General features: G+C 34.9%; 4 protein-coding genes and 1 non-coding gene across 5 annotated transcripts in view; all 5 read left to right on the plus strand.

Moving 5' to 3' along the window:
* Positions 1 to 1,354: 1,354 nt before the first annotated feature.
* Positions 1,355 to 5,660, plus strand: LOC126715917 (multiple organellar RNA editing factor 1, mitochondrial). The gene is made up of 5 exons (XM_050416764.1): positions 1,355 to 1,870; positions 3,530 to 3,627; positions 3,705 to 3,770; positions 3,978 to 4,747; positions 5,425 to 5,660. Exons 1-5 carry the CDS (start codon positions 1,485 to 1,487, stop codon positions 5,434 to 5,436), a joined length of 1,332 nt encoding a protein of 443 aa, XP_050272721.1. The 5' UTR covers positions 1,355 to 1,484; the 3' UTR covers positions 5,437 to 5,660.
* Positions 5,661 to 9,442: 3,782 nt separating this feature from the next.
* Positions 9,443 to 17,219, plus strand: LOC126705586 (phospholipase D delta-like). Its single transcript, XM_050404666.1, has 10 exons — positions 9,443 to 10,384; positions 10,913 to 11,029; positions 11,198 to 11,392; positions 12,696 to 12,965; positions 13,061 to 13,129; positions 13,293 to 13,440; positions 14,294 to 14,442; positions 15,262 to 15,435; positions 16,167 to 16,364; positions 16,650 to 17,219. Exons 1-10 carry the CDS (start codon positions 9,443 to 9,445, stop codon positions 16,941 to 16,943), a joined length of 2,556 nt encoding a protein of 851 aa, XP_050260623.1. The 3' UTR covers positions 16,944 to 17,219.
* A 2,893-nt stretch (positions 17,220 to 20,112) lies between these two features.
* On the plus strand, positions 20,113 to 20,186 carry TRNAR-UCG (transfer RNA arginine (anticodon UCG)). The gene has a single exon. It is a non-coding gene; the product is annotated as a tRNA-Arg (tRNA).
* Positions 20,187 to 20,217: 31 nt separating this feature from the next.
* On the plus strand, positions 20,218 to 25,570 carry LOC126715919 (cleavage and polyadenylation specificity factor subunit 3-I-like). The gene is made up of 6 exons (XM_050416765.1): positions 20,218 to 20,322; positions 21,005 to 21,197; positions 21,310 to 21,407; positions 21,989 to 22,034; positions 22,120 to 22,269; positions 23,715 to 25,570. Exons 2-6 carry the CDS (start codon positions 21,048 to 21,050, stop codon positions 25,356 to 25,358), a joined length of 2,088 nt encoding a protein of 695 aa, XP_050272722.1. The 5' UTR covers positions 20,218 to 20,322; positions 21,005 to 21,047; the 3' UTR covers positions 25,359 to 25,570.
* Positions 20,218 to 26,430, plus strand: part of LOC126715920 (cleavage and polyadenylation specificity factor subunit 3-I-like) — a 32,259-nt gene continuing 26,046 nt past the window's right edge. The window contains exon 1 of the mRNA XM_050416771.1: positions 20,218 to 20,322. The gene's annotated coding sequence lies outside the window, so the exon portion shown is untranslated. The remainder of the gene's footprint in view (positions 20,323 to 26,430) is intronic.

Genomic DNA, 26,430 nt, shown 5'->3' on the forward strand with positions numbered 1-26,430 from the left:
AAGTATTGTATATAAATGTAAAAATTAGTTGAAATAGTACAATGAAACCCATGAATAGTACTAAAAAGTGTAGTGAGACCCATGAATAGTAGCAAAATTAAGCTGGCAAATTTCATCATGCCAAATGCACACTAAATTGGCACTACTTGAGTGGTTTGGAAAACTTGTAACTAGGGTACAATGGGACAATGTACTCTAAAAAATAAATGTCAATAACCCAATTTATTTTTCGATGAGTAAAGCTTAAGAATAGGTCAAAACAAGGAATGGCATGAGATTAGTATTGTGAGATGCTTAACACATTTCATATCTTTAATCGAACTTCTGAATTTATCTTTCAAGTTCTAAACATAATTTTGGAGCCTTACTTAAATTAAAAAACCCTCAAACATTCCTTTAATTTAAGTTTGATGATAAAATCAATTAAACATAGGAGACCAATCGTCTCGCTTGACTAAGATTTTGAATCTAGTTCAACCGAGTTTTGACTTCACTTGAACGAACTAGCTTGATAAGCACTTCTTTTCCAGCTTCAACTATGGTTTTTATCACCCAAAATTACAATAGAAGTATAATCCAAAATACATAGAAATTCATAATGAAATTAAGCAACACTTAAAATCCTAACAATTTTTCTCTAGATTGTGCATTACTTTCCCATTTCCCAATTCAACACAAAGACCACTATTAGACATTTGTATTAATTTCACAACCTAATTCAAGGTCATTAGAAAAGCCCTCCAATCTTTGGACTCTATTTTTGTCATTAGAAGTGTAGTTATTCTAAATACCCAATAAATTGTCGCAACATTTTTACATCCGTCGTTTATATGTCAAATAAAATTAAATAAAATATTAGTCCATGACCCACTGCAATTAAAAAAACTAGCCTTATCACATGCGCTTCGCGCGTGCGATGAGGCTTTTTTTTTAGTAGTCCTATTTTGTTAAAAAAAAAAAAAAAATTGTGTTTTATTTATTTATTTTATATATATATATATAATTTTTATTTTAAAAATCTAATTTAGAAGTGAATAAATCAATTTGAAAAATAACAAAAGAGTGGTCGTATTTTTTAGGTAATATTGTAGTGGGAGTTAAAGTTGTATTTTTATCAAATTATCCTTTAGTTTTGTCTCTACTTAAAGTCTTAAATATAGGGGTGTAGGGATATTTTTAAACTTAAAAAATGAGAAATCCAAATAGAGAAAGCCGCTTAAATAATAGTATAGAAAATGTTGTAAAATGTTTAGGCACACATTATTGTTTTCTTCTAAAAGAAATGTAAAACTTTCTAGAAAAAAAAAATAGAGAAAAAGATATACTAGTTCAGTTCCCTCTCTCAGTCCCTCAGTCACTACTTGTACTACTCACCACCACATTATTTCTCTTTTCTCTAGAACCCTCCACAAAACCCTTAAAACCCTAAAACCCCAAAGGTACAACTCCGAGCACCACCACCACCACCGCCACAACCACCAGCAATGGCGTTGTTGTACTCTCTCCGCCTCCGCCGAACCCTAACTTCTCTCTCCACTCTCCACCGCTCTCTCCCCTCAATCTCCGCTTCCACCTCCACTCCTCTCCTCCACGGCCCCATTTCCTCCACCGCCACCGCCACCACCACCTCCTCCACCAATCTCCTCGCTAAACCCCAGCCGTTCAGATCATCGGCCATCGCGCTCTACTCGTCTCGCTCGACCTACAACCCCAACAGCAACGAAGAGATCGGACCCGATACGATACTCTTCGAAGGCTGCGACTACAACCACTGGCTAATTGTCATGGATTTCGGCAAGGAGAATAGGCTCTCGCCTGAGGAAATGGTCCGTGCCTACGAGGAGACCTGTGCCAAAGGTCTCAATATCAGGTCTCTCTCTCTCTCTCTCTCTATCTATAAACGACTTGTAGTTTTGCACTCTCTGAACTTCGCTGTTTTTCTATGCTTTGCTTATTGCTTATTGCATTTTTGTTGAAAACGTTATTTGCTTATTTGCTGAAACTTTGTTAAATTAAAGTACCCATTTGGCGTTGCTGTAGGTATTAGAGCATTTAGTTGTAAAGCTTTTGCAATAAGAGTGAAATTTATTTGCTTATTGCTTATTTGCATTTTTTTTTTCTTTTTTATCATAAGAGTAAAATTTAGGGTGTGTTTGTATGAGTTGTTAGAAAACTGTGTTTTGAGTTTAAAAGGACCCTTTATAATAAAAAAGCTATGAGGAGTTGTGGTTGCAAAGGTTTTAACAATGCTCTTTTAATCTCCCAAAATGCCTAACCAAATGAACCCTTATTAGAAAGAAGGATTGCTCAAATGTGAGCACCCGTAAAAGAATTATAAAAGAACACTCATAAGGTCCAAAAAATCACAATATAGAGATTTAATTGAAAAGTTTTTTTTTATTGTTTTGAGCGTTTGGCAAATTATAGTGAATTTTGCTTTAAAGTTTCTATCTTTATCAGGCATGAATGGAAAATTGTAGAGCTTTCTCCTAAAAAGCTTCAAATTACAACACCCTTTGAACCTCCTTGTATTTTGTGTGGTTATAGATGCTTGTTTTAGCAAAGGATTAATTATTATGAATGTGAAAAAAAAAAGAGTTTTTCTTTAGTTTAGAATGTGGATTTGTTTAAGTTTGTTATGTTTGGGGATTTCTTTGGTAATGCGTACTCTATTTGATTGGTCCTGTTCATGGGGTCATATAAATACTGTTATAGATTTCAGAGAATCACTTCTATTTTGTGCGTATGTTTTGAAATTCATTTAGGTTACAAAGTGCTCATCATTTTGAGCTTGTGTAACCTATTTTATTAATAAATCCCTTATTAAAAAAATAGGTTGGGAGTACTTAACAAAAAAAAAGGTTGGGTATGTAAGAGTATATTGGGAAATTCCATGCATTGGGCAAGGGTTTCTAGGCTAGTATGAATTCGCTGTAAGCCCTTATTTTTCACATGGACAGAGTTTACTTCCAAACCCATTTGGAGGAAAATTTCTTCAACACAATATGTGGCGATTCATGTGACTTTAAATAATTTAAGGAGTCATGTGATGCTGTTATGAATTGCCAGATTCTTCTAAATCGGTTTGGAGGAAAACTTTGTCCTTTTCACATAGTTTAATTCTCAACCAAAATGCATTCACATTGCCAAACCATGTAGATCTTTGTGTTGATTTTTCTATCTTTTCTCTCTAGTTTACTAATATTGCTCAGTTCTGAAATCTTCAGCAATTTCTAATCTTGAAGGCATCCCGCTGACCATATGTACAATAGGCTCTGCTCTGTTCTACATCACTAGTTTTCATACATATTTGTATGTAGTTTTTGTACCACAAGAGAATAAGCTATAATGTTCTTTTTATGATTAATTTGATGAATGGCTTAAAAGCTCTACTAGTTTCCTGCTGGACATTTCCAGTGTTTGGTACATCAAGGTACCTTTAAGTTTTGGAGCTTTGTGGCTTGCAACGATCACGTGGATTTTTTTTTTGCTGTTGCTTGTTGCTTGTCTTATTCTTTTATGGTTTCAGTGTGGAGGAGGCAAAAACGAAAATTTATGCTTGTAGCACAACAACATATGTTGGCTTTCAAGTTTTGATGACAGAAGAGGAGTCTAAAAAATTTGAAGGTAACTGTTTGTAGTGTTGATCACAAATAAAAATGGCATTTGGCCTAGATGCTGACTTTCCATTTTGTTTGAAACAGCTTTACCTGGAGTTACCTTTGTATTGCCAGATTCTTACATAGATCCAGCAAACAAGGAGTATGGAGGTAGGTTTTTTTTTTTTTTTTTTTTTTTAAATTGAAATTTTTAGTTAGAGAATACTTGCAGTTCATATTGTAAGTTGATTTGTCCTGTTATTTTATGGTGAATTTTTTTTTTTTTTTTACTTTTGTTTGTTAAAATAATGAGTTGGACCTTCCTTCCATGTTGGGCATTTCAATTTTCAGCTTAGACTAACACACTATACTTATCAGGAGATAAATACATTAATGGTACAATTATACCTAGGCCACCACCAGTTCAGTATGGAAGGCAAGGGAGACCGCGTGATCGAAGAAATAACCAAACAACATATAATCAATCAAGACCGTCATTCGACTACCAGGCAGGAGATGGAAGGAACCGTGGCGCTCCACAAAATTATTCACCACAGCAGAATTATGGCCCTCCAGGACAAGCACCACAGCAGAATTATGGCCCACCCAGACAAGCACCACAGCAGAATTACGGCCCTCCAGGACAAGCACCACAGCAGAATTATGGCCCTCCAGGACAAGCACCACGGCAGAATTATGGCCCACCAGGACAAGGAGAAAGAAGAGATCCTATGCCCATGAACAACATGAATTATGCCCCTGGAGGAATGGGCAGTCACCAGTCTGGGAGGGGAGATCCAATGCCTTCACAACACAGCAACTACAACCAAGGGCAGGGAAATTATCATCCCCAAGAACGTAGAGACTTCCCTCAAGGAAATCAGAGTGCTTATGTGCCTCCTGGGAAGGAGAATTTTATGGGAGAGAATAGGAATTATGGTCCTCCACAGGGTGGACCTTATGGGCAAGGAGCAGGTGGATATCAAGGCCAAGGAACAGAGGGAGCTTATAAGCAGGGAGCAAGTTCTGGCTATGGGCAGAGTTACCCAGGGCCTGGAGAAGGTCAAAGGTTCTCACAAGGTGAACAGAAGAACTGGCAAGGAGAGCAAAGGACCTATGCACCAATGGGACAAACGGGAAGTGACCAAGTAAGACATTCCCCTTTTAGTAACTAATGTGAACCTTTGACCTGTAGAGTACCTTTAGAATCCAATAATGAGCTGGAAAACATGATAAAATTTCCATATAACGCATTTCCCTTTTTGTGGAAAATGTGGGCTACTGAGAGTGGCCTTTCTTAAAGCCCCTAAATCCTGCCCTTACAGGCTCAGATGTGGAACTATTCCTTTTGAAGTGGAAAGTTATGCTATGAAAATGAGAGTATTTCAGATGTCCTGTTGTATGTGAGATATATTGCCCATATGGGTGAGTAGTACAAAGGAGCACTTTATTGGATTAAAAGTATTCATACACAAAAAGGAATTTATCAAAAAAAAAAAAAAGGTATTCATCCACAAAAAGGCATCTCAGTGAGTGTATTAATAGTAGCTTTTAGACAATGAACTTATGACTCATGAATTGTTCCATGCAAGCAAATAAGAACATAAAAGGGTAGAAACGTATTGCCTGATTTCTCAATGCCGAATTTACCTTTTATTCTGGATTTTAGACCTCTGGTCGAAGCCCTCATAATTCATTAGAGATAATCTTTTGAAGACTGAAAGTATAGGGAATTTTTACCTCTCTTATGCCTACTCCAACTCACTGACCCCATTTCAGTTTAGCCGTCCCTCATAATTCATAATGTGATTATTGGTTTCTGCAGGGGCGATATTGAAAACACTACGGATGGTTATTCAAGACTAAGATGAGAAGGGATCTGTAAAGAAGATACGTTTCTCTCCTTCATTCTCGCAAGCAAGGAGAAAATGCTTAGGAACTTTTGTATTTCTTTTGAATTGGAAATAATTTTTACTTTAAAAAAATTGTTTAGGAACTTTTGTAGCACTCATTAAAACAAAAAAAAAAAAAAAAAGAAACTTTTGAGTTTGTCATGGTAAATAGTCTGCCTTTTTTATTCTCTGGTGCTCTTTATTTGATTGTTGACTTTTGAACCGGCAAATTTCATTTTTTAAGCTTAAAACTTCAATTTCTGCTTCCATCCAATTCTATGTGATTGTTGTCTTTGGAAGCAAAGTAACTGTTTTATAGATCTTTTCTCCAATTGAATTCTCACTCAGTTGAACCCTTATTTTATACTTGCATAAGTCAGAGCACTGGATCAAGTGGGATGATGCCTCACTAACAGCAATTACCAACTTGAGAGCATCTTCAGCAAATTTATCAAATTTTTGTACTGTTTGAAGAATAAACAATGATTTTCTAATACATTTTTTAACAGATTCTCTATTCCATTCTCTATCTCATTTAAATATTATTTCTTCATTCATTTTTTTTTTTTAACAATTACACATCTTCCAACATTTTTTTATTTAATACCTGATTATTATAATAGAAAAAAAGAATGTAAAGAATGAATAGTAGCCCATCAAACTTGATGAGTTACTGTTCAAGAGCCAAAAAAATTTTGGGTATAGGGAATCCATTGGAGTGGTATTTTTTTTGTCTCATTATCTATTATAGAGAATATTTTGCTTTTGCATAGACCATTGAAGATACTCTTAGACGGTCATAATGTTGAGTTTGGAAACGTGCCATTCGCTACTATCTCATGCTTTGAATTTGATGAACAAACTCTGAATTTATGCAGCTGTGCTTTTAAAATCGAAGGATGTTATTCATGAACATGATAATGTAATCGTGGCCGCTAGGAAGGAATTAAGGCTGTAATGAATACAGTTTTACGCGAGATTATCATGTAAGAAAAATTGCTATTCCACAAATTTACTCTATCTAGGCGGACAAATATTATCCTATCATAAAACCAAATTATGGATGTCAGTAATACATGATATCAGAAAAGGATTTTGATTAAATGGGATTTGGTGCGACACTTTGAGATTGATGATATTATAGAGATTCGGAAATAGAATGATATTATTGAGGACAAAGTTTGGCAATAAAAATGGTTATAATCTAAGATTACATCTCCACTTAATATATTTTTATTAAATGCGAATTTTGACAAATACATTGTTAAATTACATCTTCTTCTTATATATTTCATGTTTGCATAATTTCCATAAGATCAAAAATCAATAATTATGTCATCGATCAAATGTTTAAATTTCAAGTTTTTGTAATTTAAAATTATGTATAAAAAATAAGTTTATAAATCAAATAGTAAATAAAATTCGATTGGCATGGAATTTTACATATGTACTAAGAACATAAAAACATGCAATCTAATAATTAGATTTTTTAAAATATGTATTTATATTGATTTTTTTAAGTAGGAGTTGTAGTTTTAAACTACAACTAAATTTGTAACTAAACTTTGTCTTTATAAAGATTGATTTTGCATATTTGTTCTTAAAACATTCTCTTTTTTAAAATACAAATAGAACTTTCATGATTCAAACAACGATGTGGTTGCCAAAAATACTCTTCTATTAAATTTAAGAGATCTTTCTTAGGAATCTTTCCTTATCACAATAAATGAAGAAACTCTATTTTATGGTGAAAAAATTGTATACGGTGTTACCTTATTTAAAAGGTTAAATTAAAAATTATATACTTTAACTTTAACTTTGATTTTTTTTTTTTTTTCATTTCAATCCTCTTAACTTATCCAAAAACTCTGAAATTTTTATGCTTTTTTTTTTTTTGAGTACACTGAAATTTCAATCCTCTGAAATTTTTATGCTAATGCTAGAAACACAACATCCTTAAATTTGCCTTACCTCCTTACACATGATCTCATGACATAAACGTTTGTTATCTCACTAGCATTTTACTCCTCATTTTTATCCTTAAATTTTTGGTAAAATTCTTTTCTATTTATATATATATATATATATATATATTTTTTTTTTTTTTTAATTTGTTCAAATTCATTTGGTGACTTTTGACGTATGACAAGTCAGAAATTTTTTTTCTTTTTTGAGAAAAAAAGAAAAAGAAAAGTGACCGTTTGAATAACAACTCAGAAATCTTAGTACACTAACTTTGGAAGCAGACATTTGAATGAAGTGACCGTTTTCTGTGGAGATGGCATGGTTCCCATTCGTTTCCTCGGACATTTTCCCGCCATTTTCGGTTCTCTCTCTCTCTTTCATGTGGGTGTTTGCTAAATTTTTTCTCTCATCCCAAACAAAACAACCCAAAAAGAAGAAAAAGAAAAAAGAAATAGTCTTGAAGCTCTGTCACAGACAGTCAGGTCATAACTTGATCCTTCACTTATTAATTATACTCATCTTATTATTGAATTCAAGATCTCCTTTTTTTTTTTTTTTTTAATTATGATGATGATGTTGTTACAAGTACAATTAAGTTGATGAAATTATCTGGGTTTTGCTTTTGTGTTTTTTTTTTTTTTTTTTTTTTTTTTGGGGTCCGTCAAATGTTGTGATTTATGGTGTGGAAATTTATTAATAGGAAATGGTAGAGAAAGCAAATCAAACAACATATTTGTTGTTTGATTTTTTTTCATTCATGGTATCTGAGGAGGAAGTCTTGAGTTCAAACTCTATATCCACTTTATCCTCCCATTTAAAATGTTAAAAATCCTACATGTTAGACACCACTTATTAAGAGAAGCTGCCACATTTTAGAGGGAGTATTAGAACAATAGTCTGGGAATTAAATTTACCATTTCCTATCAGGTTAAGCTTTTGAGACAATTGACAATTTATCATTTATTTCATTATTTGTCTTAATGTTCTGAATATTCTATTGGCTGATAGGTTTCATGGATTTGAGCATTTCAGTGTGCTTATATGCTATATACGATGGGAGATGTGAACATTTCTGTTGATCATAGGCTTAATTGCTGAAATCTTCTTCCCTCAGTAAATCAAGTAAATTCAGTTGTTAGTGCAATTTCATCCTTGAAATTTGTAATTTCCGTCCTAAAAAATTTAAAAGGTATCAATTTCTTCATTTCATCCTTCTGCTGTTAAATTTATTCCAAGTCGCCTTAGCCTTTTAACATGCCACATCGCCATGCGTGCAATTTCTTTAAACAGCAGATGGATGAAAGAACAAAATTAATACCTTTAGAAATCTTCAAAGGAAAAAATTGCAACTTTTTAACTTTGGCAGATGAAAATTAAATTTAGATCAAACTTGCAAGGGTGAAAATTATATTTCAGCCGCCTCTCTCAGTAACGGAATGATTATCTCCATCCATTATGAAATGCCAACATACTTAATTGCTTGAAAATCTGTAGTATCAAAGAGATTGCTTTCATAGCTTTTATAATGAGTGACATATGATGTATTAATAGTTTTCAGAGCATTGCTACTTGTCCATATATATGTAGTTGTGTAAATGGTTGGTTCATTATCTCATTTCTGTTTCTATCTGTGGTTTTTCAGTGGGGGAATGATTCTTGGAAAAGCTTACTAAGACTGGTGTCTGTTGGTGATTATGTAAGAAGAAATATTTTAGGATGTCAAACTTCAACTTGCCTGACTGCTTGCTTGTGATAATGAAGATGATGTATCTCTGAAACTTGAAGTTATATATGACTGAATGAATTCTCATGTGAGGAAGGGCTGTTCCTCCTTGGTGGTTACCTATGATGTTTAGGTCTTGTCAATGATGTCATAGGTCTTTCATTTCCAATAATGAGATGAATCTAGAATTCAAATATTGCTAACAAGCACAGAATGACAAATTGAAAACACACACAAATTGTGTTTTTAGTTCACAGGTCTGAATGGGTAGTGATAGTAACAATGACCATAAGGCTCAATGCAATGGGGTTGACTCATCTAAAGAACCTGTTTTTATGCATGGTGAATTGAATCTGTGGATTTTAGAAGCTAAATCTCTTCCAAATATGGATTTAACTTCGGAAAGAATGAGAAAATGTTTCAGTGTGTTTGGACCTTGGCCTGCACTGCCTACAACTCGTCCTGGCAAGCATCCGGGCATCACTAGTGACCCTTACGTATCTGTTTGCCTAGCAGGGGCTACAGTAGCTCAAACTGGAGTAATTGCAAACTGTGAAAACCCTTTGTGGGATGAGCATTTTTGTGTTCCAGTTGCTCACCCTGTCGTAAAATTGGAGTTTCATGTCAAGGATAATGATATTCTTGGGGCTGAACTTATTGGAGTAGTGGAGATATCTGTGGAGAAAATCCTTTCAGGAAGCGTAATTAATGATTGGTTCCCTATCATTGGTCATTATGGGAACTGTCTGAAACCTTATCCTGAATTGCATGTTTCTATTCATTTTAGGCCAATTGAACAGATTTCCCTACATAAGAATGGTGTTGGTGCTGGGCCAGATTATAGAGGAGTTCCAAATTCATACTTTCCTCTCCGCAAAGGAGGGAGTGTGATTCTTTACCAAGATGCTCATGTACCTGATGGTATGCTACCTGAAATTTCACTTGATGGGGGAAAGGTTTATAAGCATGGTAAATGCTGGGAAGAGATATGCCAAGCAATTTTGGAAGCTCATCACCTCATATATGTTATTGGCTGGTCTATATACCATCGTGTAAAGCTTGTGAGGGAATCATCAAAGCAGTTACCTGCCGAAGGAGTACTTTCCCTTGGGGACCTGTTGAAATACAAGTCACAAGAAGGGGTCCGAGTGATTATGATGATTTGGGATGATAAAACTTCACATGACAAATTTCTGTTAAAGACGGTAATGCTTATTCACCCCCAATGAACAATAGTTCATATTAAGTCTCTTATTACATGTTGAAAAGCATTCATTATATTCTTTAATACCCAGTGGTGTGCATGGAAATTAATCTTCCACATCGAGTAAATCATGATGTTTCTTCTTATGCATCAAGCAATATGTGTTGCAGTGATTCTTAAGATAATCACTCATTTCCCTCCCTCCTCCCTCCTCCCCCCCTCCCAAAAAAAAAGGAAATTAAAATTAGAAAAGACAAGAAAGATTCTGCTAGAAAGCTAGTAAAGTCGACCTTTAGATGGAGTAATGTTTTGAAGTTCAATAGATGCATTTTATTCTCTCAGAAAAGCCACACGAGATACAAAAAAAGTTAATTTACAGGATATCTGATGCCCTCATGAGATACAATAAAAAGTTTATTTACAGGATATCTGATACCCTTCTTCCTTCAAGAAGTTGCTAAACATGCTCATGGATGCATAACCATTTTTATACACAATTCTCCTTGATTAATGATAGGCCTGAATGCAGGAAGGTGTCATGCAGACCCATGATGAAGAAACTAAAAAGTTTTTCAAACACTCTAGTGTCCATTGTGTGCTTGCTCCTCGTTATGCGAGCAATAAGCTTAGTATTTTCAAGCAACAGGTATGGAACTTCTGTATATGAAATTTAACTATGTCATAATTTAATTGCTACTTTGACTTATCTCTGGCATAATCAGTGAATGACAATATGTTGATTATCAGTCATATATTCCATTCCATTCCATTAAACAATTTCATTCACTGATTTGAATAGAATCTCCTAGTCCAGGTGGTGGGAACCCTTTTCACACATCATCAGAAGTGCGTAGTTCTTGACACTCAAGCTTCTGGAAACAACCGAAAAATAACTGCTTTTATTGGTGGTCTGGATTTGTGTGATGGCAGATATGATACTCCTGAGCACAGGCTTTTCGGTGATCTTGACACTGTCTTTAAAAATGATTTTCATAATCCTACATTTCCAGTAAGTGGATAGTATGTATCTTTAAAACCCTTTGTATAGCTGATTTAACATCTAATTCATGGTTATTTATATTTGAATGATGCCAGCACTGTAAATATAAATGATCTTGATACTACTCAAAATATATGGGAGTTGTAAGGAGTAAGGAAGGATGATAGCTTAAAAGTGCCTGAGCCACCCTAAGAGTTGACATACTCCTTTAGGGCTCAGCTTGAGGCTTGAGTTTATGAGCTTCATCCACTCATCTCCCTCTATTAATTTTTTTTAGCCAGAAGAAAAAAAAGCAAAGACTCCAGCATTATCCCAAGTTCAAGTGCCATAGAGATTAATATTTCTCTAGCAACTTTGTTGCCATGTGACAATGAGGCAAAGATTGAAGTTAGAAAGGAGAGAAAGAGTGCTAGGACAACAAAGGAAACAAGAGAAAGGATGTCTAATTAGATTCTTGTGTGCTAAAATTATGGTTAAATAATGAAATTCACCATTTCTGAACAATTTAAGCTTTTAGGACAATCGGTAATTTATCACTATATTAGAGTAGGTGTCTCAAGTTCAAATCTTGTCTCTACTCTACTTTCCATTTCAAAGTTAAAAATCTCACGTGTTGGACCCCCTCTTATTAATGAGGAGTTTAAGCCCACACGTGAGGGGTAGTGTTAGAATTATGGTTAAAGGATTAAATTCACCTTTTTCTAGCAATTTAATCTTTTGGCACAATTGGTAATTTATCATTGTGAATATTAAAAATTTTATTTATAGCCTTGAAACAATGACCAGGCTACTCTTAAGACACTTGATTAATAAATAATTCATGTATATTTTTATGAAGATACATGTTTCTAATTACTTTACAAGTAAAAATTTAGATGATATGCAGACTCACATCATTTATCTGAGTTTCAATTATATATCCAGTTTTGCAAGAGCTTGTTGTCTCCTAGTCTACTGGTAATTTTGTGAATGCTTAAGAATATGGCTGACAGCAGTGGCACTAGATGCCAGCCTATGTACTCAAAATAGTAACTGTGCGGGTCAAATTGAGCTAGTGGATCTGTATTGTGGTTATTCTTTGTATCATCTTCTTCTCTTTAGGTGAAAAAATGTAATGTAGTATAGATGTGTAAACAGAATGCCTTTTTTCTGCTAATGATTTGCTGCCAACATGCATCTTTTAGTAATCAAATTTAATATATTGTCATGATTTTTTTTTCATGAAGATCAAAATTGTAGATAATAGCTTTAAAAAGTAGTGTCCAGTATGCAATATATAGTTTGTTATCTGAATTCCTGGCAATATTTACAGTCTTGTGTCAATGGCCCAAGGCAACCATGGCATGATTTACATTGTAAAATCGAGGGTCCTGCTGCATATGATATATTGACAAATTTTGAACAAAGATGGAGGAAAACAAAATGGCGCGACTTCAGGCTCAAAAAGGTGACTAAATGGCATGACGATTCTTTAATAAAGATAGACCGGCTCTCATGGATGGTCACTCCCTCTTCTGGTCCTGATGGTGATCATAATGTCCGTGTTAGTGACGAAAAAGATCCTGAGAATTGGCATGTGCAGGTAGGGAGGACAATGCTTCAAATTATTTATTTGCACCAGCCCCTCTAATATGAGATCCTGCATAAGTTGTGAGTACTGTTACTTCTCCTTGATAGGTATTCCGATCCATTGATTCAGGGTCTGTGAAGGGATTTCCAAAGGGTGTTCACGAAGCTGAGGCTCAGGTTAGAACCAGGCTTATTTGATGCTACTTATGGCATATGGAGTTCAATATCTATAAATTATTTTCAACCTGGTTAACATTTAATTTGCTTCAAAGTGAAACTGAAAAGAAAAGGGAAAAATCTTTGTTAGTTAATTGCACTTCTGTCTCTTGTTTTCTTGCAGAAACTTGTCTGTGCAAAGAACTTGAAAGTAGATAAGAGCATCCATGCTGCATATGTGAAAGCAATAAGATCAGCACAGCATTTTATATACATAGAGAACCAGTATTTTATTGGGTCATCGTATTATTGGCCTTCATACAAAAATGCAGGTATATTGAGCACTGGGTCTTCAATGTTTTCATCATCTTGATAATTCTAATTACTAACTTCCTTCTTGATGCATTATTTTGACATTCTTAATACCCAAATTTTGATCTAATGAATAACATTTTGAAGTTTATTAATATTGTGGTTTACTATGAAGTCTGATTATGTATTTCAGCCTTATGATCCCATCAAATAAGATTGTGAAACTGATTGGATTGATTACACATACATATAACTGTCCTCAACACTGTCATGTTTGTTGGTTCTTGGTCCTGTGAGATTTGGACTTGTGCGCAAACAATACTATCAACTATTAGGTCCTTGATTGGCTAATGGCTACATAGGTCCCATTTCTTTCAGAATAATAAATATACAATGAGATTTTTTTACTGCAATCTACTCAAAAGTTGAAATGCTTCTGGAATACATTTATGCTTATGTATCTAGGTAACTATTTGTATATTCCATTATCTATTAGCTGAAATGGATAATATGAATCCAAATTGCATCAGTAATGTCTGCAATAGCTCATCATTAATCTATCTATGTCTGCTTCCAGGTTGATTATTAACAAATAAGGAGGTTTGACAATCCAATATTATTTTGTTAGGTTTTTCCTTGTTTTTATTTTTCCTGATTCTTTCTTTATTTCAACATGAGGTTGACTTTGTATATTGCCTGCTTTTTTTCTGAGGACACTATACCTGGATGCCTCTTAGCATCTGTCACTTTTATGTCGATGGCCATAAAATTGTCCATTTCAATTTGCTTTATCTATGTATATGCAATACTAATATATATAAATGCATATATATAGACACATACGTGCCTTTCAGATTTTAATTATATACACAGGTGCAGACAACTTGATTCCTATGGAATTGGCCTTGAAAATTGCCAGCAAAATCAGTGCAAATGAAAGTTTTGCTGTATATATAGTGATACCATTGTGGCCAGAGGGTGTCCCAACTAGTGCTTCTGTGCAGGAAATTTTATTCTGGCAGGTTAGACCAATCTATCATTTGTGTGACTTGTAACAGCAAATCTGCACATTGACTTCTCTGTTTAACCGCACGCTGAGGGGGGGGACCTTTTACAGTAGTATGGCTGTTTGTTGCTTTATCCTTTCTGTGTATGGTTACTTTAGGATATAATGAACATCCAAGATTGGTTTTTCCATAAATTACTTATTTATCTGTTGTTGCCATCTTAGTATGATGGTGAGATGGTATGGCTTGAGCTCCAGCCATTTTCACTGACAACTTTGGAGGTTGACTTATAAATCTTACTCTTGAGCAAATTCAAAAGTACAAAAGCCTAAAAAGCCTACCTCAGTTCAAGTGACCTTAACTGTGGTTTTAAACCCCTACGTTTATCCACAAATTATCCAACCTTCTAGTCTGACTGAAGATTCACCCAAAAAAATAGCTTCAAAATTTGCCTAATGCTTCTTTGGGTTGGCTGCAGATATTTTATAATATTGAATTGCAACTTGTGATTGGGGAAGATGCTTTTGCCGAGTTTATGACATGAAAAGAGCTAATGATTAATATGTGCTTTTTTAACCTCAATATGTCCACTGACCTGTTAACGTATGGCTTTCATCAACCTATAAAATGTAGAAAAGAGACAGAGGGTAGGAGATAGCGATTTTTTATTGGTGTTTCAGATGTGATAATTATCTTTGATCTGTATTTGATTTTATTTTTCCTCCACATTGTCGTCATCTACTTAATGGTGATGAATGCTTTTAAATATCATGCTGACATACTATGATACTAAACACCTATATATGATTTCTAGTCAAATTCAAATGAGTGCAGGGACAAACAATGGCGATGATGTACAAGATTGTTGCACAGGCCCTTGAAAAAGCAGGCCTTTCTGATCATTATCATCCACGGGATTATTTGAATTTTTACTGTCTTGGTAAGCGTGAAGCTTCATCTTCGGGAAGTTCATCTCAGAGGAATCAAGAAACTGAAAACCATTCATTGGTATGCTATTTATTTATTCTGTACACTACTAATAAGGTTGCTATTGCTTTTTATATCACACTTTAAACATCTCCTGATGACTTTTATTTCAAAAAGTAAGTCACTTAGCCATGAAAATTAAATGTGCATGGTTGGATAAACAGTAGTACAGTGGTCTGAAGTATGTCAGTGATTTACTATTTTATTTTAAGTTCCTTGGTATGCTAAGGTAAATTAGTAATGTACTGGATGTGTTGGTGAATAACACTAAAATTTTATTCAACTCTGTTTTGTTACTCAGTCTTTTTCTTGATTAATTATATGTTCTTTTTCTAATTCAATTTTGATGTCTAGCCTGAATATAGTTGCACAATCAATGCTTTCCTTTTATTGTTTCTCAAAAAAAAAAAAAAAAAAAGCTTTCCATTGTGTGCGTCTGAACACTGTCCTGCTATCTTGATGACATGAAAATAATTACTAATACATTCTAGGAATGCTACAGTTTTACTACATTAGCCTTACAAACAAACATGTTAACTTTTGAACACAACACAAAAATGTAATTAAGAAATTTATTTATTTCGTTGTTGATATGCCACCAATCACATTCATTGTCACGACAGTTTGTTAGGTTTTGTAGTAAAAGTGATGGTAACTTTAGCATTGTCCTTACCAAAATGTGTATTCGATTATGAGACTGCTTATACACGCGTGATAACTTGTAGAAATGTATTCTTTTTCTTCCTTAACAGGCAGCAGCTCAAAAGTTTGGTCGTTTTATGATTTATGTACATGCTAAAGGTATGATAGTTGATGATGAATATATAATCATGGGATCTGCAAACATTAACCAGAGATCCCTGGATGGTTCAAGGGACACAGAAATTGCTATGGGTGCTTACCAACCAAACTACACATGGGCAGGAAAGAATTCTCATCCACACGGCCAGGTTGAAACTTCAACTTTTCTTTTCACCTGATAATTTATTTAGTTACCTCTAATTTTTTCTTATTTCTTTTAGCAGTTTCTGATAATGAAAAAAATTGTTTAGTGAATGTATAAGGAAGAGAAAGTACAGTAGTACAAGGGTAATTTAGTGTATTGATACACTAAATCTAGACAGCTAGTCTTGGGCCTACTATATTCTAACAAGCTCCATTTTTATCATAGTTCTAGTCACATGCATGTATGTCTCTTCATATTTATTCATTGCAACAACTTCAATTGGATGCAGGTATACGGCTATCGAATGTCTCTATGGGCTGAACACCTTTGCGAACTTGAGGATACCTTTCATGAACCACAAAGCATTGAATGTGTTAGGCATGTCAATAAAATCGCCACATATAATTGGGAAGCATTTGTGGCTGAGGAGGAGAAGGAGATGAAGGGAAATTTAATGTTGTATCCAATTCAGGTCAGCAGAGATGGAAACGTCAGTTCATTGAGTGGTTATGAATCCTTCCCTGATGTTGGTGGTAAAATACTTGGAGCCCCCACCAATCTTCCAGATGTATTAACCACTTAACTAGTTAATTTAAGCCTGGAAATGAAGTCAATGATATATAAGTTTGAATAATTCTAAATACCCCCATACACTCAAAGAATAGAGAGGGATGATGTTCAAATTTTGATCTACAATGTTGTTGGTTTTAACTTTTCGTCCCTAATGCACAAAACTCCACTTCTATGGTTATGGGAAAGATGATTGATACGCAGCCTTACCACAAATTGTTTTTGGAAAGGTTGATTCCTGGGATGGTTTTAACATGTAAAGTATATATTTGTGCAGTCCATAAAGGACAATGAGGCCTTTTTTTTTTTTTTTTTTTTTTGGTAAAATTACAGTTTGAGGAACTTTTGAACTGTCTGACTGATTATTGAGAAATGGGGCTACAAAATGTCCCTTTGTTGAGTTGCAGAGGCTCCTCATTACAGTTATAATCTTTTAGCTGTATATTTCATTGAGGTTCCAATGGAAACTATTTTTTTGTTTCTACTTGATAATGAAGGTTCTCTTGAAATATTGGGAAATGACGCAGGCTAATTTTATTTTATTTTATTATTATTATTTTTTCATTTATAAGTTATGTAGATGTGTGTTTTTTGCAATATTTTTCCTTAGTTGGCACTAGTCTATTACTTAAGCAAATAATATGATATCATTGGCGTTAAAATAAATGTGCAGAGGTGCCTCTATCGTCTCAGAGTTGTAACAAATTTAGAGTTTGGTACTCTTTTGCTTATATTTTAGTGTTTTGGATGAATTAGGTGTCACATAGAATATATATATATATATATATACACACACACATATCTGTCATGGATTAATTTATTGAGGATTTATATTTTATAATCAACCTCAAAATTTATGAGACTATAGTTGCTATTGGTGATGATAGAAAATTTGAAATTAACAATTGGCATAGATTTTTCCAGCAAAAACAACATTGGCATGGGTTCCTGCACTAATTTTTTGTTTACAAATATGAGGTATTGCTAATTACAATCCACTTCTTGAATGGGGCTTTGGCAACTTGTCCAAGATGCCTATGCTTCATCATCAGGCTAAGAGCCTAAGACATCCAAACATTTTTTTTTCTTTTTTTTCTTTTTTTTTTGAGATAGATAGACAACGAGAGAGAGGGAGGTGAGGTTTGAACCACAAACATGGTACACTAGAGATCGTAATCTACATTCCTCTCTAACATATGTAAAATTAGTGTACCTTCCTAGATACCATGCCAAAATTGTACCAAGTACCAACAATTACAAAAGCCAATGATGATGATAGAGCTCCATTCAAACTAGAAATTAAATTAGTGGATAATGCTTGTATAAAAATTATGATGAATTCTTTCGAAGGCAATGCGACCTAAAAATAAATATAAAATGAACAATAATATATTAAAGGGCCAAGCCTTGGAGAGGTTCACTTCATTTTTTTCATGTTTTATAAATGTGAATATTTTATTAAAGGAGCAAAATAATACATCTCTTTCTTAGCCTCCATGATAGCAGAAGGAAGTGATACACAGTTACAAAAACATGAGATATTTGAATACAAGACATACATGCTTAGTTCGTGAGTTAAAGAGTTAGCATCCCTTTCAATCCAACAAAAACAACAACCCACAAAAGAATTAGCCAAGACTAATCCATCATTCATCAGTGGCTGAATCTTCTAACATGCCTCCTTCAAATTCTTATTTATGGCATCAACACAGACCTTAAAATCACCCTCGACAATTATAATTTGGAACTTTTCATCTCTAAAGCAAAACTGGGACTACTAACCATTATACTTTTAGCCCACACCTTTAAAATATCTCCATTTCCATCCCGGGCTAGCTACCACAGCTACAGACTCCTCATTTGAACACATTGCATCAACATTTAATTTCATCACCTATTTGGTGGAACCTTCCAGCAAGTCACAGCTTGTCTTGGACTGAGCTGCAAGAATGTTTGCAAGAATGTTCTCCTTAAACATTCTTTCCATTCTAAGCTGTGGAGCTCAACAAGCAGGCTCATCTGCCCATCATTGTGCACTACTTTGTTTCTCAATGACCACATTGTCTCCAATGTAAGTGCCATGTATAGCATGCCCTTTTACAATTGTCTTCTTGGCATTTTTTATAGGGTCCCTCCTCATCCAGTCCTTTTTTTTAACCTTGTATTTGCTCCTCAATACACCCATACACATGCTTTCTCTCTAGGAAGCTACCATCGAAGCTAGTTTAGCAAGTAATGCTTTATTAATAAAAGTCCTTCGCTTCTCTGAATCCCAGACCGCCATCACTCATCTATTGGTAGAGATAGTCCATGATTTCCAAGCCAAATGCTTGACGTTAGGCTTGTTTGGATTCCACCAAAAGGAGAGGTTCGCTTCATAAATTAAAGAAATAATAATAATAATAATGAGAAGGAGAAGAAGGGATGGAGATAACACTAGTCTATACTCTATAATTCTATATCTAAAAAGAAAAGAGAAAAAGGGTTTTTTTTTTTTTTTTGCTTTTAGCATGATTTTACTAACAATTTCGTTAAGTTACAAGTTTTGTAAACATATTAGTCAAATAGCATCTCGAGTCTTAGAAACTCAGGTTTCAAGAGGTGACAAATCTAATGTGAATAAAAAATCCACATGAAACTTATGTCAAAGGGAAAAAAAATTTCACAAAGGCTATGAAAAGAAGAGAGGCAATGTCTTCCAATATGACGTGTTCCACTACTAAATCTAACGTACATACTAATAAACCTGATTTCTCAATACGTGTCCCACAATTAAATCTGATGTCCCACCAAAACGAATTCTCCAAGTAGCATCATCACCAGGTAGAAATAACATCAAATCAACAGCTAAAGGTTTGTCCTGACACCAAATTGCCACTATTTGGGACTCGAGCTCAAGATTGCCACTACTTAGTGTTGCAAATCAAATCAATACTTCTAAGTAGTGGCAATTTGATGGAGCTCGAGATGCTACTTAACTAATATGTTTGCAAAACTTATCACATAACGAAATTGTTAGTAAAATCATGCTAAAAGCTCCACACACACACACACACAAAAACCCGGAAAAAGAAAGGGTAGAGTAGGACTTATGAGCTCTTCTTGAAAATGTAGGACTGAGTAAGGGAAAAGAAATGAAATACTGTGATATATAAAAAAATTTCCAGTCTTGTTCACATCAAGACCGCATAGCGCAGTGGATTAGCGCGTCTGACTTCGGATCAGAAGGTCGTGGGTTCGACTCCCACTGTGGTCGACTTTTCTTTTTCTTTTTCTCTTTTTACCCTCAAACCCAAACCCGAACCCGGTCCAGTTTCAGAAACCTTTTGTTCAAAGTAGGGTTTAGCGCTCTCTCTCCCTCTCTCGCTCTCTCTCCTAAATCTTCGAAAAATGTAAGCTCTCTCTCTCTCTCTCTCTCTCTCTCTCTCTCTCTCAACTTTTCTTCATTATTAGAAATTCTAGGTCACTGTATTTTATTTTCTCTGCTTGATTTGCATTAACTCTTTCACTGTAATCTCTTCTTTTTTTTGGTTTTTCAGAGCTAAGATTCAGCTCTAATTTTAGTGTTTTTAGGTTACTGATATCCTATTCGGAACTTTTCTTACCACTTGAACTACTTTAAACTCTGTTTGGTTTCCGAGAAAACTGTTTTTAGGTTACAAATTTCTCATTTTCTTCAAATGCTTCGCACCCTCTGTCAGTCGCCATAGTGGTTTTTAGGGGGAAAAAAAAAAAAAAAAAACTATTCTGATGAATTAGTTGAACTTTTAACAGCCAAAGGGAGAAACTGTTGCCTTACGGTTTTTTTAGTTATTTATTATATGCGAACCCCAGATCTTTTATTTGACAAAAAAAGTGATTTTATCAGTTGGGCCACTTGAAACCCACAAATTTTGCCTTTTCAATTAGCGAGTCTTTAATGTTTTTGTTTGGATAGGTTTGATAATTAGTATTCTAGTTGGAATTGCCAATGACCTTTGGGTCAAATGGCATTTCTAGGCTTACAATGTATCAAAAAAAGTAATTACTTTGGTTGGAATGTAAACCTTTTCTTTTTCTATGATTAATTTGCAGTTTGATTGAAGGATTTGTGTGCATTCTTGGTAAAGAATAGAGAATGGCTTCAACTGGGCCACAACCGTCTCTTAAGAGACGGGATTCATTGGTGACTAGGGAAGACGATCAACTTATTATAACCCCTTTAGGGGCGGGTAATGAAGTAGGTCGGTCTTGCATGTACATGTCCTACAAAGGGAAAACTGTCCTGGTATGCCATTAACAGTGTACACTTGGTTTTTAGAGTAGTGTTTAGGGTTGTTTTTCTTCGCATGGTGATTTAATTTTTCTTTTTTCGTTTGTCTCTTTTTCTTGGATGGTAGTTTGATTGTGGAATTCATCCAGCTTACTCGGGCATGGCTGCTTTGCCATACTTTGATGAGATAGATCCTTCAACAATTGACGTCCTTCTCATCACTCAGTATGTATTTTTTTTTCCTTCTCACTTAATGCCTTATTAAATGAGGTTGTTGTTCAAGTGATCTCACACATTTGGTACCAATGATGCAATTTCTGTTGTAGGCTGTTGATTTCTGTCTTTTTAGAATGTAACTCGTTATTATTGTAAATTTTAGGATAGGCTTGCTTATGCATCCTGTGTACATTAGGTTTCCCCTTCTTAGTAAATTTATTTAGGTTATCAACCAACTCTTTTATATTATATTCGAGATTCTAACTTTCTAAACAAAGTTTTGAGTTTTTCGGAAGTAGTTGCTTACTAGACTAGATGCATTGTATTGTCAAATCTCCTGCTTTAGTTATTTATTGCAGAGAGGATCTACTTTACAATAAATCTTTTTGGTTGAGTAAAATCATGGTACTTTAACACCATCTTTCTTTCTTTTCCTTGTTATGGAGTTAAGGAATCATGGGGTCCATAGAGTTCCCTCTCTATATTTCAATTGGTTCTCGTTCTGCAGTTGTATTTGTGTTTTTCAACAATGTTGATGACAATGGTGTTGATCCTCAAATCTAATACAAAGTGATGCTTTCTGCTCGCAGCTTTCACTTGGATCATGCTGCATCCCTACCTTATTTTCTGGAGAAGGTTTCTTTCTTTCTTTGTGAATTAACATAGGTATTATGTATGGATCTTTTTCCATGGGAAACTAATATATTGAAATTTTGTTTAGACCACCTTCAAAGGTCGGGTGTTCATGACTTATCCAACAAAGGCAATCTACAAGTTGCTGTTGACCGATTATGTAAAAGTCAGCAAAGTTTCAGTTGAAGATATGTTGTATAATGAACAGGACATCAATCGCTCCATGGATAAAATTGAGGTCTGTGTTTTATCATTTATGCAATTTTCAATTCCCGTTGGTCTCTAGGCTTTTATTGTTGCCCAAATTGGCTCTATGTTTTAGATTGACTGAAGTTATTTCAATGCACACTATGTCCTAAACTGTATTAACTCTTTGATATTTACGTTTTTATGGTCATTTGGTCAGGTTTCTACATGTTTTTATTTTTTGTTTCTGGTCATTCCATATAGTTTTTTTTGGTAAGTTCTATCCACGTTGTGCTGATTCCCCTGAATAAGACATATTTTTTAATGTGGAGAACCTGTTCCTTATTCTTCCCAATGGGCATTGCACCAAGGGGCTTTGATCTTCATTCAGAATCAGCTCCAAACTTGAGCTTGGTGATACCCTCAAATAATATTGAGTTTTTTTTCGTAGAAAGATGTTTTCGTAGCACTTTTTTTCCCCATATAATTGATACTTATTTTCTTTGGGAAATGGTCATTATTCTTGCTCATAAATAACACACGTTACAGGACATGAGTATGCTATTCTGGTTCCTCACACACTTGCTTTAGGCGATAAAGGATTGGGACCTCTTTAGATTAATAGCATTTATGTTGGACTATGGACTATATAAGTGGTATTTTAAATCTCTCTTCAATAGATCAACCTTTGAATTGCAAGGGTCTTCTTGGAATTAGTTCGACATTAGGTGTCTTACTTTTATGATTGTTTGTAAAAGAGGACAAGGCTATATGATTATATTTCAGTTATCTTAATATGGCATCATATGCATTTTGTCTACTTTATACGTATGTGTTCTTTCTCTCTCTGCCCCACCTTCCCCCTCCTCTCTCTATGAGAGTTCTTGTAATTGGTATTGGCTCTGGATCTGCAACATCATTAAAATACTTGAATTTGTACAGAGAAATTAAGTGCACATGGTTATGCATTTATTGTCCATGGTTAGTGCCCTCATGAATCATGCTTCCTAGTTTAACATGGAAGTTACCCTTTTTCATAGAAATTGAGGCTGTTCTAGGTCAGGTCTAATTTGGACAGGAGATAAAAATTCCAACATGGATTCACCTTCCCAATGATATAACTTTAGGTCCAGTCTACCTGGACAGGAGATAGACCTTCCAACATGGATTCACCTTGACCAAATGATAAACTAATGCCATAATTTGTCATGAAATATATAGTTATGCAACTGGACTGCAAAAATGTACTCAAAGAGTAAGATATTAATTTCAGAAAAGGTATTTGACTTAGTTGTGGGTCAGTTCGCTCCCTAGCTCTTTGAATTGATTTTTACTTTGTTTATTGATAATTTTCCATATCCAGGTTTACATCCTTGCAATGTTATTCATTTTGTTATGCGTAATCTTAACCTATAATCCTATGGTTGGACCCTATAAACCCCAAAAGCATTTGGAAATCTTCCATAGTTGTCTCCTAACAGAGCATTGTAACTACAGGTTATCGATTTCCATCAAACAGTAGAGGTTAATGGCATTCGATTTTGGTGCTATACTGCTGGCCATGTTCTTGGTGCTGCTATGTTTATGGTTGATATTGCTGGTGTTCGAGTTCTCTACACTGGTGACTATTCACGTGAGGAAGACCGGCATCTCCGAGCTGCTGAGACCCCACAGTTCTCCCCTGATATATGCATAATTGAATCCACTTATGGTGTCCAGCAACATCAACCTCGGAATGTCCGAGAGAAGCGCTTCACTGATGTTATTCATTCTACCATATCTGAAGGCGGTCGTGTCCTTATTCCAGTTTTTGCCCTTGGCCGTGCTCAAGAACTGCTTTTGATTCTTGATGAGTACTGGTCAAACCATCCTGAGCTCCAAAACATTCCCATATATTATGCTTCCCCCCTTGCGAAAAGGTGTTTGTCTGTTTATGAGACATACATACATTCAATGAATGACAGGATACGCGCCCAACATGCAGCAAAGTCTAACCCCTTTGTGTTCAAGTACATATCACCAATAAAGAGCATTGAAAATTTCAAAGATGTAGGCCCATCAGTGGTGATGGCAAGTCCTGGTGGGCTTCAAAGTGGGTTGTCACGACAACTATTTGATATGTGGTGCTCTGATAGGAAAAATGCTTGTGTTCTACCTGGGTATGTGGTTGAGGGGACACTAGCTAAGACCATTATTAATGAACCCAAGGAGGTAACTCTCATGAATGGACTCACTGCTCCTCTCAACATGCAGGTCCATTACATATCATTCTCTGCCCATGCAGACTCTGCTCAGACGAGTGCATTTTTGGAAGAGCTCTTGCCTAGTAATATTATTCTTGTTCATGGAGAAGCTAATGAGATGGGAAGGCTTAAACAGAAACTCATAAGCCAGTTTGCTGATCGTAACATTAAAGTCTTCAATCCAAAGAATTGTCAGTCTATTGAAATGTACTTCAACTCTCAGAAAATGGCAAAGACTATTGGAAGGCTTGCTGAAAAGACACCAGAAGTGGGGGAAACCGTCAGTGGTTTGCTGGTTAAGAAAGGCTTTACATATCAGATAATGGGTCCCGATGATCTCCACATCTTCTCTCAGCTATCTACTGCAAACATTACTCAGAGGATTACTATTCCATTTGGCGGAGCATTCAGTGTATTGAATCACCGGCTTAAGCAGATATATGAGAGTGTAGAGTCTTCAATGGATGAGGAGTCTGGGGTCCCAACACTTAGAGTTCATGAACGGGTAACAGTTAAGCAAGATTCCGAGAAACACATCTCACTGCATTGGACATCTGATCCTATAAGTGACATGGTTTCAGACTCTGTTGTGGCTTTGGTTTTAAATATCAGCCGAGAGATCCCCAAGGTAGTTGCTGAATCAGAGGCAATAAAAGTTGAGGAAGAGAATGGGAAGAAGGCAGAAAAGGTTATTTATGCCCTCCTTGTTTCACTCTTTGGAGATGTGAAGTCTGGAGAAAATGGGAAGCTGGTTATTAGTGTTGATGGGAATGTTGCAGAGCTTGATAAACAGTCTGGGGATGTTGAGAGTGAAAATGAAGGTCTAAAAGAAAGAGTACGAACAGCTTTCCAGCGAATTCAAAATACCGTGAAGCCGATCCCTCTCCCTGCAGCTTAGCTCCTTCCCTGCACTAGTTCCATTTCTTTGTTTTCCTGTAATATGAGGTTTAACTTTGTATGCTAGAGAGTAATACTGATCGGTAAACACCAACTGTAGTTTTTAGCAACAGGCAATTATATATATTATGTTATAAATACCGCTAGTGATTACTTTATAACATGTTTGGTGCTAATCCTATTGAGATTTGTTTCACTTATTTACTCTGGCTATTATTGGAACTCTTGTTTCTAAGGAAAGGATATATTTTGTAATTAATCATTGTCTTTCTAATTTTTTGGAATCCTTCTCTATTGGTTATTACGCCAAGGTGTTGTGATTTGTGATGCACTAATGACATGTTGGACTCTGTGTCTGTAGTGACAAAACATCTATAATGCAAGAGACAAGCATATTTTTATTTGAATTTAGTATTATTTACTTTTGTAAGTCAGTTGTATTTTTATTTATTAGGTCCCAATAGTTTATTAGGTTTTTGGTATTTTAATATTTGGAAACAAGATTATTTTTGTAATAAGGCAAGCAGGGTTTCCTACATAAAATTAGGGTTTAGTTTTTCTATATAAGCAAATTATTTTACTCCTGTTAGAAATGATTTAGAGATATCTTTTTTTTCTTTTTTCTTTTTAGTAAGAAAGATTTATTGATATAAATTAAAATACTAATAATAATAACAGCAGCACCTAGTGCACAAGAAGTGTACTAGAAATGCCGAAAAATTAAAGAAAATTATAGCAATCAGTAAAGTCCAAAAAAGAAAAGAAAAGAAAGTATAGTCCAAAGCACTAGTAAAAGAATGGATGCTCAAAGCCATCATCCACTCATATAATGAGTTCAGGAAAGCTCACTTCATCACCATGGTAGGTCGTTCAATATCCCCTAACACCCTATAGTTCATTTTCTTCCAAATGGTCCAAATGATACATTATTAGAGATGATTTTGATTAATGAAATTTTCTTTTGTTTTTGTTGGTGGTGCCAACTCTAGCTAGACCTAAGTGCTCATTCCTAGTGATTTTTCTTTGTTTGGTGCCGAGACTCTAAGGCGGCTAATAAGTGCTAACTTCTAGAT

This window comes from Quercus robur, chromosome 2 (genome assembly GCF_932294415.1).
Source record: "Quercus robur chromosome 2, dhQueRobu3.1, whole genome shotgun sequence".
NCBI classification, from domain to species: domain Eukaryota; kingdom Viridiplantae; phylum Streptophyta; class Magnoliopsida; order Fagales; family Fagaceae; genus Quercus; species Quercus robur.

Excerpts from the sequence above, each read along its gene's own strand:
- LOC126705586 (XM_050404666.1), top strand. The coding sequence starts at position 9,443 with ATGGGTAGTGATAGTAACAATGACCATAAGGCTCAATGCAATGGGGTT. Across the intron at positions 10,385-10,912 it reads ACAAATTTCTGTTAAAGACG|GAAGGTGTCATGCAGACCCA; the intron begins GTAATGCTTATT and ends GCCTGAATGCAG. Across the intron at positions 14,443-15,261 it reads AGGAAATTTTATTCTGGCAG|GGACAAACAATGGCGATGAT; the intron begins GTTAGACCAATC and ends AAATGAGTGCAG.
- LOC126715917 (XM_050416764.1), top strand. The coding sequence starts at position 1,485 with ATGGCGTTGTTGTACTCTCTCCGCCTCCGCCGAACCCTAACTTCTCTC. Across the intron at positions 1,871-3,529 it reads GCCAAAGGTCTCAATATCAG|TGTGGAGGAGGCAAAAACGA; the intron begins GTCTCTCTCTCT and ends TTATGGTTTCAG. Across the intron at positions 3,771-3,977 it reads AGCAAACAAGGAGTATGGAG|GAGATAAATACATTAATGGT; the intron begins GTAGGTTTTTTT and ends TATACTTATCAG.
- LOC126715919 (XM_050416765.1), top strand. The coding sequence starts at position 21,048 with ATGGCTTCAACTGGGCCACAACCGTCTCTTAAGAGACGGGATTCATTG. Across the intron at positions 22,035-22,119 it reads TACCTTATTTTCTGGAGAAG|ACCACCTTCAAAGGTCGGGT; the intron begins GTTTCTTTCTTT and ends AATTTTGTTTAG. Across the intron at positions 22,270-23,714 it reads GCTCCATGGATAAAATTGAG|GTTATCGATTTCCATCAAAC; the intron begins GTCTGTGTTTTA and ends TTGTAACTACAG.